At 34.3% G+C, this 27,756-nt stretch overlaps 2 protein-coding genes across 3 annotated transcripts in view; both read left to right on the plus strand.

Moving 5' to 3' along the window:
* The window catches only part of LOC141490012 (putative ferric-chelate reductase 1), a 54,252-nt gene that overhangs the window by 24,895 nt on the left and 1,601 nt on the right, over window positions 1-27,756 (plus strand). For both annotated transcript variants that reach the window (XM_074190306.1, XM_074190305.1), the window contains 9 exons: window positions 180-261; window positions 2,915-3,109; window positions 5,327-5,428; window positions 7,385-7,526; window positions 13,367-13,483; window positions 15,453-15,565; window positions 24,311-24,394; window positions 26,119-26,216; window positions 27,613-27,671. In XM_074190306.1, coding sequence (XP_074046407.1) covers window positions 180-261; window positions 2,915-3,109; window positions 5,327-5,428; window positions 7,385-7,526; window positions 13,367-13,483; window positions 15,453-15,565; window positions 24,311-24,394; window positions 26,119-26,216; window positions 27,613-27,671 — 992 coding nt within the window. The remainder of the gene's footprint in view (window positions 1-179; window positions 262-2,914; window positions 3,110-5,326; window positions 5,429-7,384; window positions 7,527-13,366; window positions 13,484-15,452; window positions 15,566-24,310; window positions 24,395-26,118; window positions 26,217-27,612; window positions 27,672-27,756) is intronic.
* Window positions 8,929-9,457, plus strand: LOC141490011 (short transmembrane mitochondrial protein 1). The gene has a single exon (XM_074190304.1). The coding sequence runs from the start codon at window positions 8,971-8,973 to the stop codon at window positions 9,112-9,114; it is 144 nt and encodes a 47-aa protein (XP_074046405.1). The 5' UTR covers window positions 8,929-8,970; the 3' UTR covers window positions 9,115-9,457.

The raw sequence follows: 27,756 nt of genomic DNA on the forward strand, positions 1-27,756 counted from the left end.
ATAGGGAAATATTGTGTGTGTGTGTGTGTGTGTGTGTGTGTGTGTGTGTGTGTGTGTGTGTGTGTGTGTGTGTGTTGGCAGGGGAAGAAAAGTTTACTTTTGATGTGTTTACTACAGCACAAAGCAGTCTACCCAGATTTTTTACCTCCTCTGTAATCTGGCTCTTATTCCCTTGTCAGAGCAACTGTGTTTCAAGATTTGGATGAACCTGGAGCTAATATTAAAAGCCACACTCTAAAAACTTTGACAGGATCAACTAAGGTAAATACATATCTTAAAGTTTCTAGAACTCTGAGGAAAGGGGAGGAAGAGATTAAGTTGAACAAGATTTTTCTCCCTTTTCTCAGCACACTTATCCAGATCATCTACATTTCTTCAGATCTGGACAGTTAACTTGTGATCTACCTGTTAGAAAGAGGTACCTAGGCATAGTGGTAACTGGCAGTTAACTAAGAGTCAAGACCTCAATCTTTTCTACCCAACTCTATTTCTATTGAGGACATCACCATACTTCCAATAATTTATATTCAGTAGTTCAATATCATGGTAAACCATCCCTCTCCCACCTCATGACCAATTAGTTGTTGCCTAGTTTATTCTACTTCTATAATATAGCTCACATCTATTCCCTTCTCTTTATTCTTGTGTTCCCAGTCCTAATTTTTAGCCATATTATATCTCACCCAGATAATTGGAATAACCTCCTAATGAGCTTCCATGTCTCCAGTCTCTTCCCATTCCAGCCTATTCACTACTTAGTGGTTTCCCCTTGCCTCCTAGATAAGGAGGTACTCTGATTCTTCCTGATATGTATTGAAGTTTCCCTGATATAAAACACAATCCTGTCACCTCTCAATTCTGTCTTTCAAAGGTCCTCTGTTGTCTACTGATTGAAGTATAAATTCCTGGTATTTATATATTCAGAGCCTTCTACAGTCTAGTTCCAATATGCCTATCTACTCTGATCCCTAATTCTCTATCACATCTTCCCTGCTCTAATCAAACTGGACCTATCTTTGTCCACCATTCTTGTTCTTAACCCTTTCATCTCTGGGTCTTTGCCTTCACAGTCTATTCCACACAGATTGAACTTTTCTTGCAAAATCTGCCTTCTTTCAAGGCTCAGCGAATTGCTTGCTGAAACTTTTCCTAAGCACTTTCCCTACCAGTGGTTGAAGCTGATCTTTCTGTTCTAAGCCCTTTGGACATTTTCTTTTAGCTTTTCATTCTTGTATTCCAGTTATCTTGTGTACTACATGATATCCTTCTTCTATCTAGTCTAGTAATTTCCCACAGCAAATGTTCTAAATCTTTTCTTCTTTCTACTTGTCCCTCCCAAATCTATTCATGGCTCTGAGAACAATTTCAGGAAGACCTTTTTTTAAAACTTTTGTGTGTTTAGAACAGTAAATTTCCTTTGAAGAAGTGCTCCCCCTTCTATGAATCTATTGTTTACATTGTCTCTGAGTCTTTTTCAATAGACAGTGCCTACCCTGCTTTAGGCTAAAGATTTATAGTGATGTCACTGCCCCAGATAACTTCAATTAACTCTTCAAACTGAAATGATTTTACATATACCTAAAATTCTCTATTTTGTATTTTGCTAATCAATTGTCTTCCCAGCCCTCTTTAAGAAAATCTAACAAAATTTAAATCTTTCAGAATACATGCTAAAAGGATATTTATTTGAATTATGTATATTTTATTTCAGTTATAAAAAATTAATTTAGCTATTCATTAAGGGATGTTCGTATAAAATATCTTCTTACAATGTTTCATTCAGTATTTTATACAAACACACAAATCTGTATAGAATATGACACAACTCCATCAAATATGTACAGAGTATTTACTATGTGTCAGTTCATAATAGTACTATTGGAGAAAGAAGATAAATGTAAGAAATTAACTTGCTCACTAGATGGGGATGGGGAGAATGTGATCTGAAAATAAAATAAAACTGAATTTAAAAAATAAAAGATAAATAGGTCACCCAATCTATCCTCAAAAAGTTCATGTGTAGACTGAAAGATAAGAAAGATGAAGCTAGAAAGATGAGACCTAAAATAGAATCTAGATAAGTATTACATAAATAAATAGGAATTTCAAAGAATCTGTCATAACTTATCAGATCAGCAGACTGAGCCCCATCAGACAAAAGCAACTCATGAATAACTTTGTGGAGAAATCCTAGGCAGTTACCCAAGGCATATTGAGGTTAAATGACTTACACAGGTTGTAAATTTGAGATAAAAGACTTGAACTCAGGTCTTCCTGGGTTCCAGCACTCTATCTACTAAGCCCAATCACTGGCTAGTACCAGAATAAATAATTGTGTCTGCAAACTCCTAGACAATTAAAAAGTAAAAAAATAAAGAGAAATATATTTAAATTGCATTCACTTTATTGATCAGTTTAACTTTTCTTAGATCCAGATCTGCACACACATATATTTAGGTGTTACAATGACATTCAGTCTCCCACTTAACCATATATTAATAGACTATGAACTAATTCAAAATAGGGACTATTTATTTTTGCCTTTTCTTGACACATAGTAGGCACTTAATAAATTCTAGATGATTTGGTCCAACTTGCCCAAAACTGGATTAGGTGAAATGTTATTTTAGAGACATTTGGTTCTTAAAAAAAGTAATTCCTGGTCAACTTAATATCATTATGGTAGGAGTTTGTGAGTGCTTTGGAATTCAATCATGTTTCATTAATGTTATTTTGAAATATCATTATTCAGGGCAACCTTAAGCAAGGTATACCTGTATACGTCTAAATTCTTAAGTGAAATCCAAGCATGTCTATTTGAAGAACATTTTTCAGTTTTATTTATTTGGTATTTTATAAGTTATTCAGATTTAATTTTATTTGAAAACAATTTTTTTTTGCATTTTGTTTACAGACTTTGCAATTAATGAATTCCACCAACTGTGGTAAAAGCAAGTTTTGTTTCAGCAGTCCTGATAAGTGTGATCCCACAGACACAAATTGTTTGTTCATGTCTTCCGAGTTGCTGCATAATCAAAGTTTCAGATTTGAAATGAGCGGTCTTTCTGATGGTTATATTTCTGTTGGTTTTTCCAGTGATACTTCAATGGTAAGTCACATGTCTTGCCTAGGACAAGGAAGAAACTTTCAGACAAAAGCCAGGTGACCAATATTATGCTTTTAAAACATAAATGGGATCAAGTAAAATAATCATTGACATCTATATAACACTTTCAAACTTATAAAATGTCTTCTGTGCATAATTTCATTTAAGCCTCATAACTAGTATGTGAGACAGATAATATTATTCCTATTTACAAGTTGAAAAAAACTGAAGCTCAGTGAAGTTACATGAATTGTTGTACATGAACAATGGTCAGAAGTCACATTTGTAGTCAAGTATTCATTAATCCAGGTCCAGAACTGTATCCACTGTACATAGAAAATGCTTTATTTTCTGAAGTTGTTTTGATTCTATACTCCTATGAAAGAAAGTTACTGAATGGTTTTGAGCAGAGTTTCTTCACCTGAAATCCACAGATACTCCCTGCTCCTAAAAGATTTAAGGAGTTCTTTGAATTTAAATAGGAAAAATAAAACTTTATTTCAATATATTTGCTTTATTTTATAATCCTACATATTTATATTTTTATATATCCTATATATTTTATTTTCTGAGATTAAAAACAGAAGAGGTCCTTTTTTGTTACTGTGCAGTCATGTCTAATGCATGTGATCTCATTTGGGGTTTTCTTGGCAAAGATACTGGAGTGGTTTTCCATTTCCTTCTCCATCTCATTTTGCAGATTAAGAAACTGAGTCAAACAGGATTAAGTGACTTGCCCAGAGTCACATAGCTGTAGGTGTCTGAAGTCATATTTGAAGATGAGTCTTTCTGACTCCAGGCTCAGCATTCAATCAACTGTGCCACCTAGCTGCCCCTGAAGAGGTCTATAACCTTTGCCAAAGAGATCCAAGATATATTAAGAACCTTTGGCATAGATATAATAATAGGTAATCAGTCAACAAGTATTTCTCAAGTGCTTCCTCTGTGTTAGGCATTGTGCTAAGTACTGGGAATTCAAAATCCAAAAGCTCATATTCTTTTAGAGGTTCAGTCTCTATTCCTATCTGTTATTCTATCAGTAGCATCACAAAAATAGAGCAGATAAGTAAACTAAACTAGGATACTAAGGGGAAACTCAGGGTCAGGGAATGGTCTATGTTTTTCTGATATAAAATTGTTAAGGTTTTTGTTTTACGGGATTCCTTTTTATTTTATTTTCTGCAATCTTTTTTTTCTGCAATCTTATAAAACATTTCCTTATTAGTTATTTCGTGCAAGAAAACTAAAGAAAGAAACATAGAAGGAAGAGGGGAAGAAAGAAAGAAAGAAAGAAAGAAAGAAAGAAAGAAAGAAAGAAAGAAAGAAAGAAAGAAAGAAAGAAAGAAAGAAAGGAAGGAAGGAAGGAAGGAAGGAAGGAAGGAAGGAAGGAAGGAAGGAAGGAAGGAAGGAAGGAAGGAAGGAAGGAAGGAAGGAAGGAAGGAAGGAAGAAAGAGAAAAATTGCTTCAGTCTATATTCAAACAACATCCTTTTTTGGAGGTGGATAGCATTTTTCATCATTAGTCCTTTAGAATTATTTTAGCTCATTGTGTTGCTGAGAATGGCTACATTGTACAGTATTATTACTATGTACATTCTGCTCATTCTGCTCACTTCACTTTGTATCAATTCATATAAGACTTTCCAATTTTTTTTCCCCTAAAGTTATCTTGCTTGTAATTTCCTATAGTGCAATAATATACCACAATTTATTCAGTCATTCCCCAATTGATGGGCATCTCCTCAGTTTCCAGTTCTTAGCCACCACAAAAGAGATACTATAAATATTTTTGTGCAAATAAGTTCTTCTCCCCAACTTTTTTAAAAATCTCTTTGGGATATAATTCTTATAGTGCTATACCTGGATCAAAGGGTATACACAATTGATTAAGTAAAAGAGGTTAGGTTATTCTCTACTCTCATTACTTATCTAGCCTAATCACTGAGCTCTGTTAAAGACCATAAAAAGGTTAAGGTCTCCCACTAGGAGAATCTAGGGCCATCTCCAGTTTGGGCATAGTTCCAAATTACTATCCAAAATGATTAGATCACCTTTTATGGGATTCCTTTTTAGAGACAAATTTGATAGTGCTGTAGATATGTTAAGCCATATCTAGTGTCTTTTGTTCAACTGATCATTAGTTTTTAGTATTTAGGTTTTATATGCTGTGCTAATCATGAAATTTCTTTGAATGTTAATACTGTCTTTTTTCCTCCCCCAGGGGAATGATGATGTTTATATCTGCTTGTTGAATGAGACTGAACAAGTAATAGTACAATATGCCGCAACAACTGGCCGAAGACCTCCAGTTATTAAACCCCTGGTAACTTTGTTACACTATACACCTTAATTCTTCTTATTCTTCTTGTTAGATTAAGGGAAGCAAGATAGATCATTGAGTTTTGCAATGCTTTCTTTCCTTAAATAAAAAATAAAATGAAACTATAATTCTTTGTATAAAGAAGAAAATTTTGAATGCTAGACACACCTTCTTTTAAGTCATCAATGTTTACCAAATCAGTTTCAGTCAAATTACCTTTGAATTAGAATGACAGTTTGATGTTTATTTGGAGATCAAATACAGATTATTGTATAAAGTGCTTTAGAAAATTTAAAGCAACATAGAAATGTTAAATATTAATGATAACATTTATATAGTATTTGAAATGTTATCTCATTTGATCCTTACAACAGTTCTGTGAACTTGAGAGCTATTATTGTAATCCTTATTTTAGAGATAAGAAAACTGAGATGAGAGAAATTAAATGACTTGCCCTTGATCATATTGCTAAGTGCTGTTAGTCATTTTACAGATAAAGAAAACAGGGTGAAAGGAACTAAGTGATTTGCCCGGGGTCATGCCAGTTTTTGAGGGATTTGCTCCACAGGGGTTTGTAGAGTTCATTTTGATCACTGAAACCTAACAAAATATCTTGGGGTTTAGTTTTTTCATGAACCATGACTTAAATCCAAATCACTCTAGTTCTCATTGATTGGTCAATAATAGATTCCAGAGCAAGCCCTGCTTGGTCATTGTTTGGGCCCTGATCCACTCAGAGTGAATGTAACTAGCATCTGATTCCGTTTTGGCCAGAAACCTTTAAAGTCTTCCCCTCCCAGATTGATTTTTTTTTTACTAATAAAAGAGGTTATTATCTACCTTATTACTTATCTAGACAAATCACTGAATGGACACTGCCTCATCCAAACTGATATCTGTTGAAGACCTTAACTGAAAAAGGCCAAGGTCTCCCACTGAATCTAGGACCATCTCTAGTCATCTTGATCTATCTCTGGCAACTGAACCCAGATAGCCCTGGAAGAAAAAGTGAGGCTAGTGCCTACACAGTCCTCCCACTCTTAAGTCCAATTCACTTGCATGTCTTTACATCACCTCCCTGATGTCATGGTTATCTTCAAGAATGAAGGACAATGGGGCAGCTAGGTGGTACAGTGGATAGAGTACTGACCCTGGAGTCAGAATGACCTGAGTTCAAATCCTGCCTTACACACCTAATAATTACCTAGCTGTGTGTTATTGGGCAAGTCACTTAATCCCATTGCCTTGCAAAAAAAAAAAAAATGAAGGACAAATAAAAGTAATAACATAATACAACTTAAAAAATTTTCCTGAAAACAATCTGTGAAGCAAATAGTAATGTAAGACTACCATTTTATAGATTAGTAAACAGTATCAGAAAAGTTAAATCACTGACAGTTAACTAAAAGTCCTTCCATGTAACACACACACATGAGATAACCCTAAAATTGAGTTAAATAGCTATAAATTTTAATACTATGCTTTTGAGAAGTTGTGTGAACTGCCTTTTACCTATTTTAAGTGGGAAAAACACTAAGACTTAATGGGATTTTGATTAGTTTTGACATACTGATTTTCTAACCCTGATACCAGAGGCAAATCATTTATGTTCTTTGGCTTTCCTTTTCCTCATCCACAAAGTGAATACCTACCCTGCCTATCTGATCCAATGAGATAATGTAGGGTTAACTCAGTATTTTGTTGACTAATACACACACATACAACTTGTTTTGTCAATCAGGATTTGTTTGCTTAAAATGAAATATTCCTGTAATGCAAAAAAAAATGATTTTGCTTTATAATGTTTTCACTGGATAGATAATAGATGAAACTTGAAAAATTAAAATAAAAGTGAAACTTTATAATTTTTTAAATAAAGTGTTTCAGAGCATTTTCTAATGGAAGAAAATAAAGCATCCCACAATTACAGTAATTATCTATATGTCTGCCTTATTATAGGGTGAAGTGAGGAATATAGAGACTTCTTTCAACAATGGTGTCATCAAATGCAGTTTCATTACTGGCAATCCTATATCAATACCACAATATGATTCTGATGGCCTCTATTATATTTTTCTGGCTTTGGGACCAGTTCAGAATGGTGAGTGACATGCATCCAGAGTTATCTAAGCTTCCATAGGATATGCCACCAAGCTTCCTTTATTAAAACAATGGTTAGATGAATTGTTCCCATTCTAGGTGCAAGAAGAGAAAAGATCCTTTACAAACCTTACAATGTTAAATATTGTTCCTTTATTCTATATTTTATTTCTTATGTTTATTTCTTTGATTATTTTTACATTTTTAATGTGTTTTTAACACAGAAAATTTTCCTAAGTGATTTTACCAAAAAAGCAAAACATGTTTTTTAAAGCTTTGGAAAGATCTCAGAGAGTACAAGGGATTGAAGGGTTTGGGGGTTGATTTTTTTTAGAATTATTGAGGATATTCTCTTTTTTAGTGGCATTATTCTCTTCCCCATCATTTACTGTTTTATAAACCCACTGGTGTATACTTGAGTGATAAATGGGAGAAATATAAAAGGGGGAAAATTGGTTTTTCCCCAACTTTCCCATTTCTCCTCTTTTTAAGAAGCTGTCGACACCTAATGTAAGAAACAATAAATTGATGCAATGATTGCCAAACTATGTTCCATGGAACCCAACAATTCTGCAAGGCTGTCCAAGGGGCTTCATGAAGAGAAAAATAGTATCTATGTCAGAGGTACATATTGTTGTTGAAATGATGTAGGGAGAACAGTTAAAATCTTGCTGTTGCAAAGCTGGATTTTCATTCTAGAATCACTCATTGAATTGCCCCCAATAAGTGACTTATTATCAATTGACCATAAATGGATTAGGGAACTACTGAATGAAGGAATGAAATCTTATGTTTAAATGAATATCTATATGAATATCAGCAGAGGTGAGTTGGAAAAACATCACTCAAAAGAGAAAAAGCTTGATTTTGCCTTATACATGCTGAATGTTGTCTAATATTATTCTTTTTTTGTTTGCTTGGCAAGCAATGGGGTTTAGGTGACTTGCCCAAGGTCACACGACAAGGTAATTAAGTGTCTGAGATTAGATTTGACTCCAGGACTAGTGCTCCATCCAGTGCGCCACCTAGCTGCCCCGCTCAAGTAATATTCTTAGTTTACTTGTATTTACCATCTAAAGTTCTAAATGGGTAACTGGTTAAATTGGGAATTTGTGGTAATAGATTTCAATGGTTCTATGAATTTGGATGGGGGAAAAATTACAACTTTATTGTCACTAACTTCTTATGACAGTTTAACATTTCCCTCAATTATTTATTGTTTTAATTACTCTTGAGTCTCCATAGACTTCACCAAACTACAAAAGGAGTCCTTGACTCAAAAATAAATAAATAAATTCAGAATTCCTGATTGAGTCCACCTATAACTGATCAAGAATCCTTTTTATAGACTTCCTCCCCCCCTCCCTCAGGGGGAGGGCTAGAAGGCATCGGGGCGGCTTCGGGTTCTGGCTCCTCCAGTCGCTCCTGCTGCCAGCGCCATCGTCATGTTCCAGTTTTTGCTAGAATTTACGCTCGGCAATGTGGTTGGGATGTATCTGGCTCAGAACTATGACATTCCAAACTTGGCCAAAAAGCTTGAAGAGATAAAGAAAGATGTAGATGCCAAGAAGAAACCTCCTAGCTCTTAATGCCAACATATTAATAATGTTGTCTGGACACTTTCCTATTCAAAACAAAAGCTCTTATTCTGTCCTCCAGGACTGAATGACTTTCCTTACCCTAAAATACACTGAGATGCCTTTGAGCTAAAATATACCCGTAACACCAGAACTACCCCTTATTACTCCTCCTGGACTCCTGACCCCTACACCTGTGTGGGAGATTCTGATACTTGAATAATGGTGCTTGAGTAAGAAATGCTAGTTTTGATTAGTGGTCTCTCCCCTTAACTTTTAAATTGTGGATTTCTAGTAATTTTTTAACTTGCTTTTTATATGGCTGAACAGTTGGCATTAATACTAATTCTCTAATTATGTCTACCGTGTTGGATGCTTTATAAGCATTTAGTATCAGTGTTGTTCCAAATCAATTAAAATTATATAGCAACTGAAAAAAAAAAGAATCCTTTTTATAGCATCCCCAGTAAGTGGTTATCCAGCCTCTCTTTAAACTCCTCTTATGAGGAGAAATCCATTCCCTCCAGAGGTAGCCCATTCATCTTTGGGAAAATACCAATTGTTAGGAAGCTTTTTTTTCTCCCCTTAAACCTAAATCTTTCTCTGCTACTTTCAAGCATTATTTCCAATATTGTCCTAAGTCAAACCATGTGGAATAAATCTAATCAATAAAGTCCTGCAGGTGCCATGTTTTCTAAGTCTTCTTTTCACCCCAAACACCCCCCTAGTTTTTTCACCAGTTGATTGTCAGCATTTTCTCTGATTCCTTCATAATCCTAATCTTTTCTCATGGAAGTAGTTGTCTAGCTATGACAACCTCTGTCTGTATTTATGAAATTGATTTTTTGGAAACAATTTGAAACACTTTACCCTATTCTGTTAGCATTCTGTTAGAATATAAATTCCTTGAAAAAAGTTACTTATCTGGGTGGCTAGGTGGCATAGTGGACAAAGCACAGGCCTTGGAGTCAGGAGTACCTGGGTTCAAATCCGGTCTCAGACACTTAATAATTACCTAGCTGTGTGGCCTTGGGCAAGCCACTTAACCCCATTTGCCTTGCAAAAAAAAAAAAGAAGAAGTTACTTATCTTACTTTTTTACTTGTATCTCTAGTACTTAGCACAGAGGCACTTTAATAAATGATTCATTCATTCACTTGTTCACCCAGAATATATTCCAGTTTGTCTAGACAGCAATACTTCAAAAATCTATGACTTCACAAGACCTCTACAATATCTTAGATGATTTTAAAGAGCTTCTGTTCCTGAAAAATGAATCACCTCCAAACCAATGTGTAACAAGGCAGTTTAACTAAATTTGTCCTCATTCTACAGATGTATAATTGGTCAACAGTCCCTTACTCACAGTCTTTCCAGTCTAGAAAGAGACTGAGGGCAGCTAAGTGGTGCAGTGGATAGAGCACTGGCCGAGGAGTCAGGAGTGAGTTCAAATCCATCCTCAGAAACTTAATAATTGCCTAGCTGTGGACTTTGGGCAAGTCACTCTTAACCCCACTGCCTTAAAATAGAAAATTTTAAAAAAGAGACTGTGAGCTTGTAATCTGCCATTAGGAGAATCCAGGTTCACCTCCTTGACATAATGAGGTTTTTGTAGAGCCCAATCTATCTAGATCTTCCTTGAAATGGGATGCCTAGAACTGAACACAGTATTACAGAAAGCTTGACCAGCATGGAGTAGTAAGTAGTGCAATTAGTCTCATTGTCAAATCGTCTCCCATTTGCAGTCTAAAGTGTCAGTAGCAGTTTCAATCAGTATGTCATACTGTGGACTCATATGGCAATTTAAGCAAAAAAAACACAACTTTTTCTAATGGAAACAATTGTCTAGCTGTTTCCCTCCATTTGCACTTGTGGGATTGTTTTTTTGGAAGCAATGTGAAACTTTACATTTTTCCCCCCTCTAAATTTCTTATAGTTTGACCTGGTTCATTATAGTGTGTTCAGATTTCAGGGGGATTGTTGTTGATATTGTTAACATTTAGTGCATTGAGACTTGCAAAATGTGTTGTATCATTGGAGTCTCACAACAACTCTATGAGTAGATTTTCCATCTCCGTTTTGCAGATGAAGAAAGTAATTGAGAAAGGTTAAGTGACTGCCCAAATATAACTAGTAACTGAAATAGAATTCAATTCAGATTTCCACATCCATCACTCTATCCTTTATTCTGCCTCTCTCATCCTAGATTAGTTTTCCCTCTCCCAGAATCATCCTTTCTACAAAGTAGACATAAGTCCCAACTGTGTCATTATCAGAGGCATTCATGAAAATGTTATAAATTTGAAAGTATATAATAAATATGTTTGAATTCCTTCCTGAGTATTTATTTTATCATCACTCATTTATTTTAGATGATCTAATATGTTTGCCTTTCCTCTTCAAACAGTATACATCTGTTAGTTTAATCAGCATATGAAATATACAATTAATAAATATCTTTTAAAAGCTATGGGTTTAGCTCTAAATATTTATAATCATTTTTTCTAGGTCAGATGAAACATACCATGCTTTCACTTTAAGAATTATTGATGTTCTTACTGCTTCTGTCAACTGTTTCCATGACTGTTTGACCTAAGCTACCAGATCAAAATTCATATGCCCCCAGAGGGGCCCGACTTTTACAGGCATCAAGAATGGTTCTGCTGCATGCAATGATGAGCAAATGTTTTCTCAAATACTCAAAGTAACTCTCTAAAACAAAAAAAAAATGTTCTGAATTATGATCATATTGATATAAACAATATATTTTGTGAAAATATCCTCCATTCAAGCAGTTTATCATCTCTTTTCTAAATTATGATCTTAGATGGTTGCTTTGAGGGCACTAAGAAGTTCAATGACTTGCTTATGGTCACATAGCTAGTAGTTGTTAGAAGATGAACTGAAACTCATGTTATTAATCCCCAAACCAATCCCCTATCTGCTATGCTATGCTTCTTTTCTGGTTTTTTTCCTTGTTTTTCTTCTTTCCTTCCTTTAATTATTTCTTCCATCAGTTGTTTGTTCTTTTCTCCCTTCCTTCCTTCTTTTTTTGGGGGGGGGGGGGACACTGGGAACAGTATAAGGACAACTTGGAGAATTTGTTGTCAAGATATATTGGAAATAACACTAAATTCAAAGGCAGAAGACCTGATTTCAAAACCCAGTGCTGTCATTTATTACCTGTGTGATCTTGAGTAAGTCATTCATTTTTCTAGGTCTCAATTTCCTCATAATTAAAATTAGGGTTAGACTAGACAATGGACTCTTAATTTTTTTTTTTTGTTTTATGGACCCAGTGGTGAGCTGGTAAATGTTAAACAATTGCCTCTCAACTTGAATGATCCCAGCGAGTGTCTGAATGTGAGAACACATTTTGAGGCCGTTGCTGCTTTTGTCAGAGTATTTCTGTTGGAACTATATATTTAAGTTGTCTAAATATGTGTTGACCTTTAAAAATAAACATATTAAAAAAAAACAATTGCCTTTCCAGGAGGGAAAATGTGCAAAGGACACACTTTTAAGTTTAACCTGCTTTATTAAAATTTTTTCCATCCCTTTCTTAAGTCAATAATCAACAAAATATCGATTTGTGGTATTTGCTGATTTTCCAGGTGTAAATATACTAAGAAATTTAGTAATTGAAACTAGGAAGAGATGACCCAGAACATTCCTGCATGGACCTAATATTATTTATTAATATTATTGATTCTTTCCATCCATGTTTATGGGCCTTTGAAATCTATCAGAGGATTCTAGAACTAAAGGATCTTTAACCTTCTTTCCCACTCTAAAAATTTATGCCTCTAAAGTTACATTCAAACTACAGCAACCCTAGAGATTTAGCTAAGAAGCTAAAGAATATCTTAAAGTTGACATATTTGAAAAAAAATGTAAGTTGATGTATTTGGCCAGGAGAGCAAAAGGAAAAGGGAATGAATGTAATTCATGCAACTCCCCACGATTCTCTGCACTAAGAAACAGAGTTAAATAGAACTTTGACTCCAAGTATAGGAAAATATAAAAAAAAAAATAACACATACCACCTTATGATACCTTGAAACCATCTTTACATCAATGACATGTCAGTGCTCTAGACTGGTAGACATTCCTGAATATAGTACTGCAGCTGTCTTGGTGAAATATTCTCAATGTCACATTCTCTTAAAATATAGCTCAAAGATTTTCCTGTTTGTCAGAGCTTTACACTCATATATGCATTCATTATTTTTCATACTGAATATCTCAAATGTTAATATTTGCAGGAGCTATACGGAAACATCCTAAGATTCCTTTAATAACAGCTCGGAAAGTAAACATCTCTTCACCAACAGAAACAGGAGGTTCCTTCTCATCTACACCAGTTCTTATTAAAGTTCATGGTATGTATATTTTTATTGGTCTCTAACTGATGAATAAAGAAATGGAATTGCTTGAACTTTTCATTACTAAACCCTTTTGAGCTGGTTTAATTGAGTCAAGTCAAAACTTAAGCTAAGCTAGCTAAGAAGCTAAAGAGTATCTTAAAGTTGACATATTTGGGAAAAAAAATTAAGTTGATGTATTTGACCAGGAGAGCAAAAGGAAAAGGGAATGAAAGGATTCCCTTCAAGGTCAGGTAAGCAATGAGATCTAGCTTATTGGGTTTGGGTTGCTTTCATTCATATTTACTGAGCTGCCATGGAGTCTATGGCATAAATAGGAGATAGAAGAAAACTGATAACAGATGAGAAAAACAATCTTGGCATTAGGAAAACCTGGGTTCAAGTCCCACTTTTAACACATATCGTATGGTGACTCCAGGCAAGGTATTTAATCTCTCAATTCATATATACTGCCACCACCACCACTTCTACCATCCTACTCTCCCCCAAAGCATTCCCTAAGTCCATTATTTATATAATACTTACAGATTTATATTTTTAAAAGAAATATCCTTGCAGAGAACTCCCTAAACCAGTACTATGAGAAGTTTGGCTTTTAAAAAAAGCTGGAGGAGAACCTATGCTGTATTTTCTGTTTACATCGATATTAAACACTCAGAATAGAAAGATTTTTAACACTGTGGAAGGATGTTGATGTGTCTGTTTTAATGTCTGCCTTGACGAGGGCTTTCCCAACACTGACTTTATTTGTTTTGTGGAAAACATACATTTGTTCAGTAACAATAATAATATTTTAGATAGCATAAGCTTTAAATAGCATTTTAGGTATGCAAATTTGAGTATGTGTTTGCACACACTCTTTATGGGCACATGTTGTCTGTGTGTGTGTGTATGTGTGTGTTTATGTGTTATCTCACTTACTCCTTAACATAACCTTGAAAGAGAAGAGTTGTTATTATTATCTTCATTTTACAGATAAGGAATCTGAGGCTGAGAGAGGTTGTGCCTTGCCTAGATAATAATTGCCTAAGACAAGATGTAGATTGCTAATTCCAGGGCCAGCTCTATCTACCAAATCACCTGTCTCTATCAGAATTAAAAAGTTGAAGTTATATGTTGTTTTACAATGAAGAAAAGAGCAAATAATGGGGAGTTAAGTGTCAGAAAGAAACTTTTAGGATTACTATGTAAAAACTGGAATTAGTTAATACTCTTGTTAGTTAATTAGTTAATACTCTTAAAGAGCATGAGCTCTTTAAATTGTTTTTTTTAATAATATAACACATCTGTTAGATTACAAGGTTGTCTTTTCCTACTAAATAAATTTATCAACAAGTATTTATTAAATGCCTACTGTGCCAAAAACCATGCTTGGTGCTAGAGATACAAAAGCACTAAATAAAATAATCCTTATTACAAGGAATTTACACTCTAATAGGGGACTATATTAGGGCATATTCCTTTATTACACAAAAATGGGGAGGTGGCAAATTTCATAATCATAGGAATCAGAATTAAGCCATTAATACCAATACCAATTTTTACTGTATGAATCAGTTCTCTTATCTAATATCATGGTTTCCCCATCTTAGTGATGGTTGAAATTCCATAGGGATCTGAAGAAAAAAAGGTTTCAGGTCCATCAGAGGAAAAAGGACTCTCTGCAGTCAAGAAGTCTCATAAAGGGCGGCTAGGTGGCGCAGTGGATAGAGCACCAGCCCTGGAGTCCAGAGTACCTGAATTCAAATCCGACCTCAGACACTTAATAATTACCTAGCCATGTGGCCTTGGGCAAGCCACTTAACCCCATTGCCTTGCCAAAAAAAAAAAAGTCTCATAAAGGTATAATCTGGGCTTTAAACACTGAATGAACAGGAGTAGATATAAATAACAGTAGGAGAACTGATTATAATATAAAGCTTATTTAGAAAAAAATTAATAGTTGTTTCTGTCCTTTTAAAAACAGGTTCTATCATGGTTATCTCCTGGATGACAGTAGGAGCCACAGGCATGGTCATTGCCCGTTACTTGAAAGGTGTGATGGCTAAACAAGTTTTTGGCAAAGAGCTCTGGTTTCAGGTTTGTGATTGAATGTGAATATACAGCAACTAAAAACGTATCCATAATTCATCCTAATAATGATTCTATCCCATTTTTACAACAGCACCTAAAGCTTTTTTATTTTCACCAAATATGGGTTTTTAACTATAAATTATTATCTTACCTTTATAACAGGTTGTGAAACTTTACATTTGTTCATTTATATTAGCAGCCTTCTTCCAGCTGTAAATCCCTTTATCCTAAAAAAAAAAAAAAAAACCAGAGAGAAGTCAGATTTAGCAGCTGAAGTCACTACAATTATAGCTTTGGAAACACCACCAGTGTGCTTCCTATTTATTCAAGTTGCCACAATAATATCATTCAAAATTAGAAGAGATCTTATAGATTCTCTAGTTCAATCCTGTCATTTTATTAAAAAATTATTTTCAGATCTGCTTCCTAACATTTATACCCCACATTAACTGAGAAAGCAAGAAAATGAAAGTGTTGTTACAATTATAGTCAAGCAGCATAACATAACATAACACATTAGTCAAGTTAAAAAAAAATCTCAGTCTGTCCTCTGAGTTCTCAACTCTTTATCAGGAAGAGAATAACATATTTTATTTTTAGTTCTTTGTAACTGTGATTAGTCATTGTATTGATCAGAATTCCTAAATCTTTCAGAATTGTCTTTACAATATCTTTACAATATGATTTTTACAATGTCTTTACAATATGATTGATATTGTATAAATTTTTCTTCTGGCTCTGCTCACTTTGGTCTGCACTTTGGTCTGGTTTCTCTGAAACCACTACCTTCATCATTTCTTCTGACTTCATAGTATTCATTATACACATATACCATATATTGACCAACTATTCTCTAATTTATAAGTAACCCCCTAGTTTCCAATTCTTTGCCATTACAAAAAAAGAGCTGCTAAAAACATTTTTGTACATATAGTCTCTTTTTTCTCTTTGACTTTTGGGTATAGACTTAGCATTGGTATTGCTAAGACAGAGGATATGCCTAATTTAGTAGCTTCTAGGCATAGGTTTGCATTGCTTTCCAGAATGTGTGAACCATTTCATAGTTTCATCAACAGTGCATTAATGTTCCAGGTTTCCCATGGCCACTCCAACATTTTTCACTTTTTTCTTTTGGTCAGCTTTGTAAATCTGTAAATCTGTTTGAAGTACCTCAGGGTTTTAAAATTTGCATTTCTCTCAGAAGATATAAAAATATAGCTGTTGATAGTCAATAGTTCTTCCTCTGAAAACTATCTATTCTATCCTTTGATCTTATCAATTTGGAGATGGACCTCATTGTAATATATTTGAATTAGTCTCCTATATATCTTAGAAAGAAGGCCTTTATCTGAGAATTTTGCTGAAAAGATTTTTTTCTCCATTTAACTGCTTTTCTTCTAATTTTGACTGTACTGATATTGTCTGTGCAAGAACTTTTAAATTTTATGTAATGAAAATGATTGATTTTTACATTCTGTGAACACCTCTAACTTGTTTGGTCATAAACTTTTTCCCTATATTTGGTCAGTATTGATTTTCATTCATTATCTATGCTACCATTCAGTAAAATATACTTTCCTATTCCATTTTATTAGGCCTATTTTTTCTACTGCTTTGTCTGGTTCATGATTGCTACCCCTGTCTTTTTTACTTCAGCTTACACATTGAGATTTTGTACCAACTTTTTAAATTTTTTTTTTTGCATCTTTTTCTTTTGAGTGCATATCTTATAAATAACATATTGATGAATTCTGCTTTCTAATATAGTTTGCTATTCTTATTTTATGTGTTCATTTATCATGGTTATGTTTGTTAAATGTTTATTTCCTTTCATCTTATTCTCATATAGTTTTTCTTTTTATTTCCTGCCTACCCTTCATTTGTTTTGCTTCAGATTAATCCCTTCTTTGATCTGCCTTCCCTCTCATTCCCTCCTTTCCTTTCTTCCCTTTCCCACCTGTTTCTTTTTACTCTTTTGGCAAGGCAATAGGATTAAGTGACTCACCCAGGATCACATAGCTAGGTGTCTTATTAAGTGTCTGAGGTAGGATTTAAACTCAGGTCCTCCTGACTCCCAGACCACTGTGCCACCTAGCTTCCCCATCCCACCTGTTTCTTGAGTGAAATGTATTTTTTAAATCTACCTGTGGATGTGTTTCTCTTCCCTTTGACTAGTTAAATGAGAGTAAAACTCAAATGTTATGCAGGATCCCTCCTTCCCTTTTTCCTTGTATTTGAGATAATTTTCTCTATTTTTCTTTACCCTCAAGAGTATCTTCTACCTCTTCATTTTCATTAAAACAATATAACTACTACTAGCCCTTTGTCTAATTAGATTTTCCTATGAATTTATATGTATATGATGATTATAGAGTTATGAGGGGATGATGTATGAATGTAAACTATTTATCCTTTTTTTTGTCCTTTATGGTTACTTACAAATGTTTTCCTTTTTATGCTTTTCTGAATTCTTCTATTTGTATTTAAGATTTTCTACTTAGCTCTGGTCTCTTCCTCTGGAATGCTTTGAAATCCTTTAATTCCTTAAAGTTTATTTCATTATTTTCAATATCAAATTTCATTATCAAATCATATTGCATTTTCAAAAATATTTGATTACCTTATTTAAAGAAATATATTTCCCTCCTGCAGGGTTACATTCAGTTTTGTTGGAGAGGTCATTAGTTGCAAACCTAAATTTTTCATCATCTGGAATAACATATTATTGGTTGCTAAATCTTGTGTGACCCTTGGTATTTGCATTTTTTCTTTCTGACTGCTTTCATATATTTTCTTTGACTTGGAAACCCTCAATTTTGGCTACAATTTTTCATTTTGAGGTTTCTTTCAGTGGGAGATCAATGGACTTATTCTGTTTCTTCTTTACCCTCTAGTTTTAAGAGATAGATAAATTCTTGAAACATGGTGTTTAGGATCATTTTTTTGATAAAGGATCCTCTGCATGTTGAGTGATTATTAAATTTTCCTATTCTCTATATGTTTTCTAAGTAAACTATTTTTGCTATGAGATGACTTAGATTTTCTTCTATTTTTTTTCAGTCTTTAGACTTTTAACATTTCATGTACCCAATAACTTCTATTTCAATACTAATTTTTAGAAGTTTTTTCTTGAGTACATTTCCATAGCTCTCATTTCTTTTTTCATTTTTTCTTATATCATTTTCATTTAGTTTATTATTTCTTGAAAATTCTTGCTTCAGGTAGATAGGTGGCACAGTGGATAAGGCACTGACCTTGGAGTCAGGAGTACCTGAGTTCAAACCTGAACTGTGACCAGTGTGACCTTGGGCAAGTCACTTAACCCCACTACCTTACAAAAACTTTTAAAAAACTCTTGCATCATCTTCACCATAAATTCAGGTTGGTTTTGTGCCCAAGCAATATTTTACTTTGAGATTTTGTCTCTTGATATTTTAGAGATCTTCTTCTTCTGAGTTTGTGTCTTTGAGCATCTCTTTTTGGTGGGATTTTCCTTTTGTTTATTCATTCTTCCAGTTCACTTCTTGACCTTAGACATTATATTAGGGCTAAACTTTGTGTACTTCAGGAGAAATGTCTAGGCTGATCTTTTGTCCTAGTGGGTCCTTCTGCTGCTTTCTTGGCTTGGGAAGATTTTACTTAGTATTATTTTCTTCTGTAGCAGGTGAATTCAGAAAAAAACTGAGGAACAGTTTTAAGCTTCTAAGCATATCAATTTATTAAGCAATGCCTGCCAGTTGCATAACAAATTAGGACTAGGCCTACTCAGCTTGGCATTGGACCCTGAATTCAGGAGGACACAATCAAAACAATTGACAAGATATAAGCCAGGATAGAGAAATGGGTTATGTGATTTCTAATTAGAAGACCAATTAGGAATTTTACAATTAGGGAGAGGTTAGAAAACAGGGGCAATTTACCTGAGGGGAAAAAAGAAGTATCCCACTCCCCCTTAGTGTCTATATTCAATCAAAAGAAAAAAGAAATAGTCCTTGATTGATCAGTATGAGTGCAGTTTTCAGGTAAGCTATATAGGTTTTTTGAATGTATACTTGTGAGAAAACTCCTTGCATCAGTTTTCAGATCTGACTGGGTTTCTGGTCTGCATAAACGAGGTTCTTCATTAAGAATCATTAAGCAACAGGTAGAAGTGATCCAGTCTCCTAGGCATGAAAGGGTAATTCAAACAATGCAATAAAGTTATATTACAATCTCAAATTAAATAATTATTCCTCACAAGACAGAAATTGGACTCTACCCATAATTGAATAGATAGGGAATTGAGTTAGCTCCAGAATTGGGTCATAAAATGGAATCAGTATGGTTCACTTAATTGCCACAGTTCCAGGATCTCAAGGGCAGTCCATTCTGGTGACCTGGTGAACTTTTTATACTCTCAAACTTGTCTGATTTGGGGCAAAGTCTGATAACTTCTTAGGCTGAGCTCTACCAGTTCCTGACTTGGCCATGTGTTTTACCAACACTACTGTTACCCCTGGCTGGAGTTCCAGTAAACTGCTTCTGGAATCAACCACTATCATTTATCTAAGAAGCTCTGAAGGCTCAGAGAGACAAAAATAAAGATATTGGTCTATGGTTTGTACCCTAATTATTTCGTTGCACACTTTAGCTTTGTCTGGAGAATGAAAGTGAGACCTTGCTCCTCTCCTGGCATCAGAGTCATACAGCTACTACTTGCTTCTGAACTTTTTGCTAGTTCAGTAAACTACCCAAGACCTGTTATTACTCTCTTCTCCAGAATATCTCCCCTGGGAGCAGGCCCTCTCCTCAGTTAGCCCTTGATATATATTCTGACAAGAACTGAGTAGTGAGTGACAGAGTTGTCAGGGAGCACCTGTTTTTGCACCCTACACTAGGTTGGTGCTTTAGTATATAAGCTTGACCTCTTTCAGTTTCTGGGTCTTGGAAGGCTCATTGTGATGTCCTAGAAGAACTAGTCTAGCAGACTCCTCCCCATTCTCTAGTCTTTTCTGATTTCTTAGGCAGAGTTGGTCTAGAAAAAGCAGAGCTCACTGTGACTTTTTCTTGGATTGCCTAATCGACTTGGTCAGGTTCATTTTCTAGATCTTTGTGAAGGAGGTTCATTGAATGAGATGAATTTTTTCTAGATCTTTGTGAAAGAGATGCTTTGGATGAGATGCATTACACTTTTTCCTACTACTCCATTCTTTTGCCTTTCACTCTCCAATGTTTTCAGTCATTTATTTATCTATCCCTAATGAATTTAAAAGAAAAAAAATTTAAGCTAATAGACTGTGTTTTGAAGTTGTGTTATTTTCCCCTCATTAGAAGGGAAGCTCCTTAAGAGCAGACTGTCTTTCTCTCTACTTATATTTCTATCCCCAGAGCTGAGCAGTACCTAGTATACAATAAATGGATAATTAATGTTGTTGACTTAGCTTGACTTGAAACAGACATAAATATGTCTCTGGTATGAAATCTATAGTCAATTAGTTAACAATTGTTTATTAGGCACCTACTATATGATTGTGCTAAGCCCTATAAATAGAAAGAAAGGCAAAAAAATGATCTTTGTCCTCAAATGGGGAGAAAACTTGTAAATAATGTGTACATGCAAGAGGTGTTGATGTGTCATTTTTAAGTTGTGTCTGACTTTTCATGACCCCACTTGGGGTTTTCTTGGCAAAAACAATACCATTTTCTTCTCCAGTTCATTTTACAAAAGAGGAAACTGAGACAAACAGGGTTAAGTGTCTTGCCTAGGGTCATATAACTAGTAAGTGTTTGAAGGTGAATTTGACAGGAAGATGAGTCCTCCTGATTTCAGGTTCGATGTTTTATCTATTATGTCACCTATCTGCCCGCATGCAAGTTACATGCAGTGTAAATGAAAGGTGATCTCAAAGGGAAGGCCCTAGAAATGAAGGGGGGGCAGGGTTACCAGTCCCTTGAGAGAAATGAGATTTGAGTTGATTCAAGGCAAATCAAAGAAGTGAAAGTGAGGAAGGAGAACATCTTTACAGTACAGAAAGAGTACTAGAGGGGCAAATAGGTGGCGTAGTGGATAAACCACTGGCCCTGGAGTCAGAAGTACCTGGGTTCAAATCCAGTCTCAGACACTTAATAATTACCTAGCTGTGTGGCCTTGGGCAAGCCACTTAACTCCATTTGCCTTGCAAAAACCTAAAAAGAAAAAAAAGAGTACTAGAAAGAGAACTAGGCTTGTAGGCAAGAGCCAGACCTGGGTTTGAATCATGCTTTAATCCTTTCTAGCTGATTATGTAAAATACTGGGCACACTTTGATCCAGCAATACCACTACTGGGTCTATACCCTGAAGAGATCATGAAAAAGGGTAAAAACATCACTTGTACAAAAATATTCATAGTAGCTCTGTTTGTAGTGGCAAAGAATTGGAAACTGGGTGAATGTCCATCAGTTGGGGAATGGCTGAACAAATTGTGGTATATGTACATTATGGAATATTATTGTTCTATTAGAAACCAGGAGGGATGTAAATTCAGAGAAGCCTGGAGATATTTGCATGAACTGATGCTGAGCAAGAAGAGCAGAACAGGAGAACATTGTGCAATATAACAACAACACGGGGTTGATAATAAATCTTAATGAACTTGTTCATTTCATAAGTACAATAATCAGGGACAATTCTGGGGTATGTGCGATGGAGAATGCCATCTGTATCCAGAGAAAGAATTGTGGGATTTGAAGACCGAAGACTATTACCTTTAATTTTTTTTAAAAAATTTCAAAATTTCATTATGTAATTTTGCTAGCTCTTATATTTTATTTTATTTTATTTTCCTTAAGAATATGATTTCTCTTTCAGCACATTCAATTTAGATCAATGTATAGCATGGAAACAGTGTAAAGACTCAGACTGCCTTCTGTGGGGGGGTAGGGGGAGGGAAGCAAAATTAGGGGAGAAACTGTAAAATTCAAAAATAAATTAATTAATTAAAAAAATACCAGGTACTTCATGTAATTTCTCTCATCCCCAGTCTTCTCATTATAAAATGAGGACAATGACTATACTACTATACTAGCTGCTCCCACAGGGTTGTTTTAAGCATATGTAAACTTTAAATGCACTATAGAAATGTGAATTTTTAAAATTTCAGCACATACTAAAGCAACTGTGGGTTTTTAAAAACCTACAAAAATTGTAGCTACTGAGAAGCTATATGATATAGTGGATTGAGAAGTGAAGCCAAGAAGCCTTGGGTTAAAGTTCCTCCTTAAATCACATACTTAGCATTTATGGACTATACTGGTAAATATTTAAAAAAACAGCTCCCCCCCCAAAAAAAGAAACACAAAACCCCATACATTACACATTTTTAAATTTTTTATTATTTTTTAAATTTTATTTATTTTGAATTTTACAATTTTCACCCTAATCTCATTTCTTTCCCCCACCCCCTCAGAAGGCAGTCTATTAGTCTTTACATTATTTCCATGGTATACATTGATCTAAGTTGACATTACACATTTTTAAGTTAAACTTACTTTACTAACATTTTCTCTTTCTCTTTAGACTTTCTTAAGTCTAAACAATCAACAAAACAATAAAATAAACCCTGATTTGTTTCATCTGCCAATTTTCAAGTTATAAATGCTCATACCAGTAGAAGCCAGGAAACAAACCACTAGTGATCTATCCCTGAATAAGTCAGAGTGATCTAGGCAACTCTCTAAGGTTACAGTTGACAGAGAAATTTCCTTGGTTAAGGGAGTTCCTTTCATGGCAGAATTTAAGCTCCCAGGGGGCAAGAACCAAATTTTTTTGTTTCTTTTATGTGGATTTGTTGATCTTTCTTAATTCTAATGTGTAAATTATTGCTGATTGACTGAAATCACAGATCCAGTTCTTATCCCTGTCCTAACCGAAAGAAAGACTAAAGAAAGAAAGAAAGAAAGAAAGAAGACTTATTTTTAGGATGAGTGAGTTTTTACCCTATGGTAGCATATTATAATAACTCTGAGGAAAAGAAAGATAGATAAATTTAAAATATTGAGAACTCAGATTTCTGTTTGAACATACTGTGCTGTTTTTAGTTAGATAAAATATACACATCACTAAGTATTCTATTAATAGGAATGTTGTTAACCAGGACTTCTACAAGCTTTCTGTGCAATAAAAATTAACAATCTTAATGAGGGCCAACAAGAATCAGGTACCAATTTATGCATATTATATTTTAGTAATAAATGTATTTGTATTCTGGTATTTTTAAAAACTTTATTCATGAAATATTTTATTAATCAAGTAACCTCATGTCAGATGAAAGTTTGCTATAACTGTGTTATTATCAGACAATGGTAAAATTTTATGGGACTATCTTCTGTCTATTTTTAGATAACTAGGTTTCTCCAGTTTAAAAAATGGGACGACTATTCTTGTTGTTTAGTCATGAACAACTCCTCATGATTCCATTTAGTTTTTTTTTTGGCAATGATGTGGAGTAATTTGCTATTTCCTTCTCCAACTCGTTTTACAGATGAGGAACCTGAGGCAAACAGGGCTAAGTAATTTACCCAGGATCACATAGCTAGTAAGTGTCTGAGTCACATTTGAACTCAGCTAATCCTGATTCTAGACCTGGTGCTCTATCCACTTCCCCACTAGCTATCCAGGATTCTTTTAGCCCAAAGATAAAACTGTGAATGAATAGCTATCATAATTGCCTGCTCTTATTTGAAACCAAAACGTCAATTAAATCTTTTAAAGCTAGATACAATTTTTCTTTAGGTCCACAGATTTCTGATGACATTGACCGTGGTATCCACAATGATAGCTTTTATACTTCCGTTTATACATGTCCAAGGATGGAGTGTAAGTTTATCTTCCATTTTATTGTGATTGTTGGGTAACTTTTGATTTTGTAGTGTTGAGTCAAATTGTAAATATCTTCTGATTGGTTTCACTAATAGCTAATTATTCATTGATGAATGTGGGGTTATATTTAGACCAGAAAAAAACTTGAGTCACTTGAGTTAAATGCCATTTAATAGACATCAGGATCAAAGCTTCTACTTTCATCTCCAGCTTTAGTTCCAAGTTCTTTTAAGAAGCAGGTCCAGGTATCTATGATAACACATAGATAGAGATGTAGGCTAAAATATATCACTATTCCTATTCTGAGGTCAGTACTTCTCAGCCATGACCTAAAAGGAAAGTGAGACAAAGATGAATGAATTTAAGGGAGTGATAGATATCCTGGGCTACTGACCAAAATTGGTGAAAAGCATATGATGGTAAGGTAGTGCCATATTTTTCTTTGCTACAAGGTAGAACTAGAAAGCTAGAGAAAAGAGAGTTAGAGAAATATTAATTTCAAGTAGAGAAATATTTATTAATCATTTATTAAGTGATAGCCCTCTTGCTCCTCTTCAGAATAGGCAGGGAGTGGGGAGGATGTTAGGGGTGGAAAATCTATTGACTGTGGTTCAGGAATGTAGATGAACTCTGAAGAAAAAGTCAACTCTCCCCCATTGAGTCTATGTTTGCTGGGGGTGGGGGAATGAAAAGAGACGGTACTCTTCTCAATGTGTCTTCAAGATTGGGAACTTCTCCTGTACTTCACCAAAACAGGGACATTTGATGTTGTGATGATGGCCCATAACTGGCTAAGTTATAAATTTTTCTATAGCAAGAGCTTTTAACACCTGATAGGGTCAAAAAAAGAAAGGTGGAGGCTAGTAATTTGGATTTGGTGTGGGAACTTTCTCCAATTACATTATAAATCTTAAATGTATCAAAATATAGACATACCTCAATAGATCTGTAATATCCATAATAGGATATTAATTCCAATGGCACAAATCATAACTCATCAATATCTGCCAGCAGATGAACTTTTTATCCATAGGATTTTGTGATTCCTTTGAACTCTAGGATTTCAATCACCATTAATCACTCCCTGTTGTATTCTGTTGCCCTCCCTCATGATGTTCAAATGTCTACTTTTGCTTCATTGGTCACTTCATCAAAAAAAAAAAAAGAAAGAAATCAGACAGTTTAAAAATTTTATATGACCACAAGTGAAATTTCTTCAGATAATGAAGTTGCTCCTTTTGAATAGGGATAGGGACTAGATTTTGTGATTCCATTTGTCTAACTCCTTCTACCAATGCAGCTCAACACCTTCTGTACTACTCTGGATTTTAGAGAATTATATAGGACATTGACAGGTCAAGGGATTAGTCAAAAGTTAGCCAGTTCACATACAATAGAACCAATAAATTGAAATCATCCTCAAATTTCACTATTTCTTGCCAAAGCATGAATGGTTAAAAAAATTTCCAATAAAAGTCTCATAATAGCATTACTTACAAGCTACTTTTGTAATTTCATTATGGGAAAATGGACTACTTTAGCATTTGGACAAAATTATATGTTGATATAGACAATAACAGATATGAATTCTGAAAAGTAACTGCCAATTATTTGCTTCTTTGTGTGATGGGCAAAGTCGAATGAAAGCATCAAGAAGATGTCAGCTCCTCTTAGAAACTGATTTTAAGAATATCAAAATAGACAATTTATTTCCTCTGCAGGGCAATTGGCCTCATCCTATTATGGGTTGTGTTGTAATGATACTGACTTTCCTTCAACCAATAGTTGCTATCTTTCGACCTCCACCTCATCATAAAAGGTAAATACCCTTTAAAATGGAGTATTTCAAAATGAGTTATTTAATTCATTACTAACCAATGACCCAATTCTAGATACCCATGAAATCATTAGTATTAATTTTAATGCTATGTTAGGACTTTAGGGAATAATATAAGTGAAAAAATACCAAAAAACCAATAGACGTAGAATGATTGGGCACAGCGGGGTAGAATGAGCAATTTTGAATTGTTTTGAATTGAAATCAAGCTATATACAGGATAAATGGGAAATGATTAACAGAGGAAGGGGACTGGAGTTAAGAGATATTGGGAAAGATTTCCTATAAAAAAGTGACAAAATTTAATTAGGAATCTCATAAAGTCAAGGAGATTAATAGTCAGAGCAGAGGAGCTATCATTGCCAATTTTGCAGTATCTTAAAATTTTGTCTTTGCACAAGTCATCATTCAAAATAGTGAACAGAACAGTGCCAAAGAAGTGAGCACTATGACTTTCTATTAGTAATTTCTCCCCAAGTTAGTACCAATCTATCAGTCAACCCTCTAATATTTTCTACATCAGTAAAATGAGGATAAGAACGATAACACCTATAGTACCTACACAGAGGACTGTTGGGAAACACAAATGAGATATATAGATAAAATGTTTCACAAACTTTAAAACACTAAAATAACAAATTTTAAAATCATGATGACATCAAACTTATGATAAATAAAATCATTATTTAACCTCTGCCCACCAAACTACATCCTAGCACCACACTGAAATACAAACCAAACTATCACACTCCACCACCTTTCCACTACCCTATTCAAGAGAACGCTGCTTTTAATTTCACTACTTCTTCATTATCTTTTTTTTGTTGGCTTTTGTTGGCTTTTATTTGACTTTTTCCATCCTACCTAGGAACTCTTCACTCTTTCTAAGACATCATTCAAGAGTTTTTTCTTGTCTTATAGAAAGGAAAACTTCTATTTAATTTGTGACTTCCTTCCACAGAAAGAAGGATATAACACATAAGCCCTATGAATCTTTTATTTCTATTTCCTTTACCCTCCGTTTTGCTTCCTCTTCCAAGTCAATTTTTTCTCTACCTAAGACTTAGGTCTTGCCAGTAACATTTACTGGAATTTCTAAGTTCCATTGGACTAAAGGTATACATAGGATCCAGTGATATTAATTCAAAAACTCCTCTGATTGAATCTATAAGAATGAAGATTTCCATGAACAAAGAAAAATCAATAAAAACCAAAGCCCAGATTTAGTTCTGTATCTTTTAATTTCCAGTAAAAATAATCCCAGATAATTTCATCAACTACCTTATATATATCTAGAATTAAAGTAAAATTCAGAATTTTTTTAAAATGCTATTAAAAGTAAAATGTGAACCTTATATTATTTTTATTGTTTCTATAGGAGAATTTTCTTTAATTGGTTTCATGGTCTAACTGGTTTTGCATTAAGGATATTATCAGGTAACTACTTCAATTTTGTATGTGTAAATCTTTTTTTGAATTCCTGGATATTCTGAAGCTATTAATCTGAAATGATTTTTGATGT

This window comes from Macrotis lagotis, chromosome 5 (genome assembly GCF_037893015.1).
Source record: "Macrotis lagotis isolate mMagLag1 chromosome 5, bilby.v1.9.chrom.fasta, whole genome shotgun sequence".
Classification (NCBI taxonomy): Eukaryota; Metazoa; Chordata; class Mammalia; order Peramelemorphia; family Peramelidae; genus Macrotis; species Macrotis lagotis.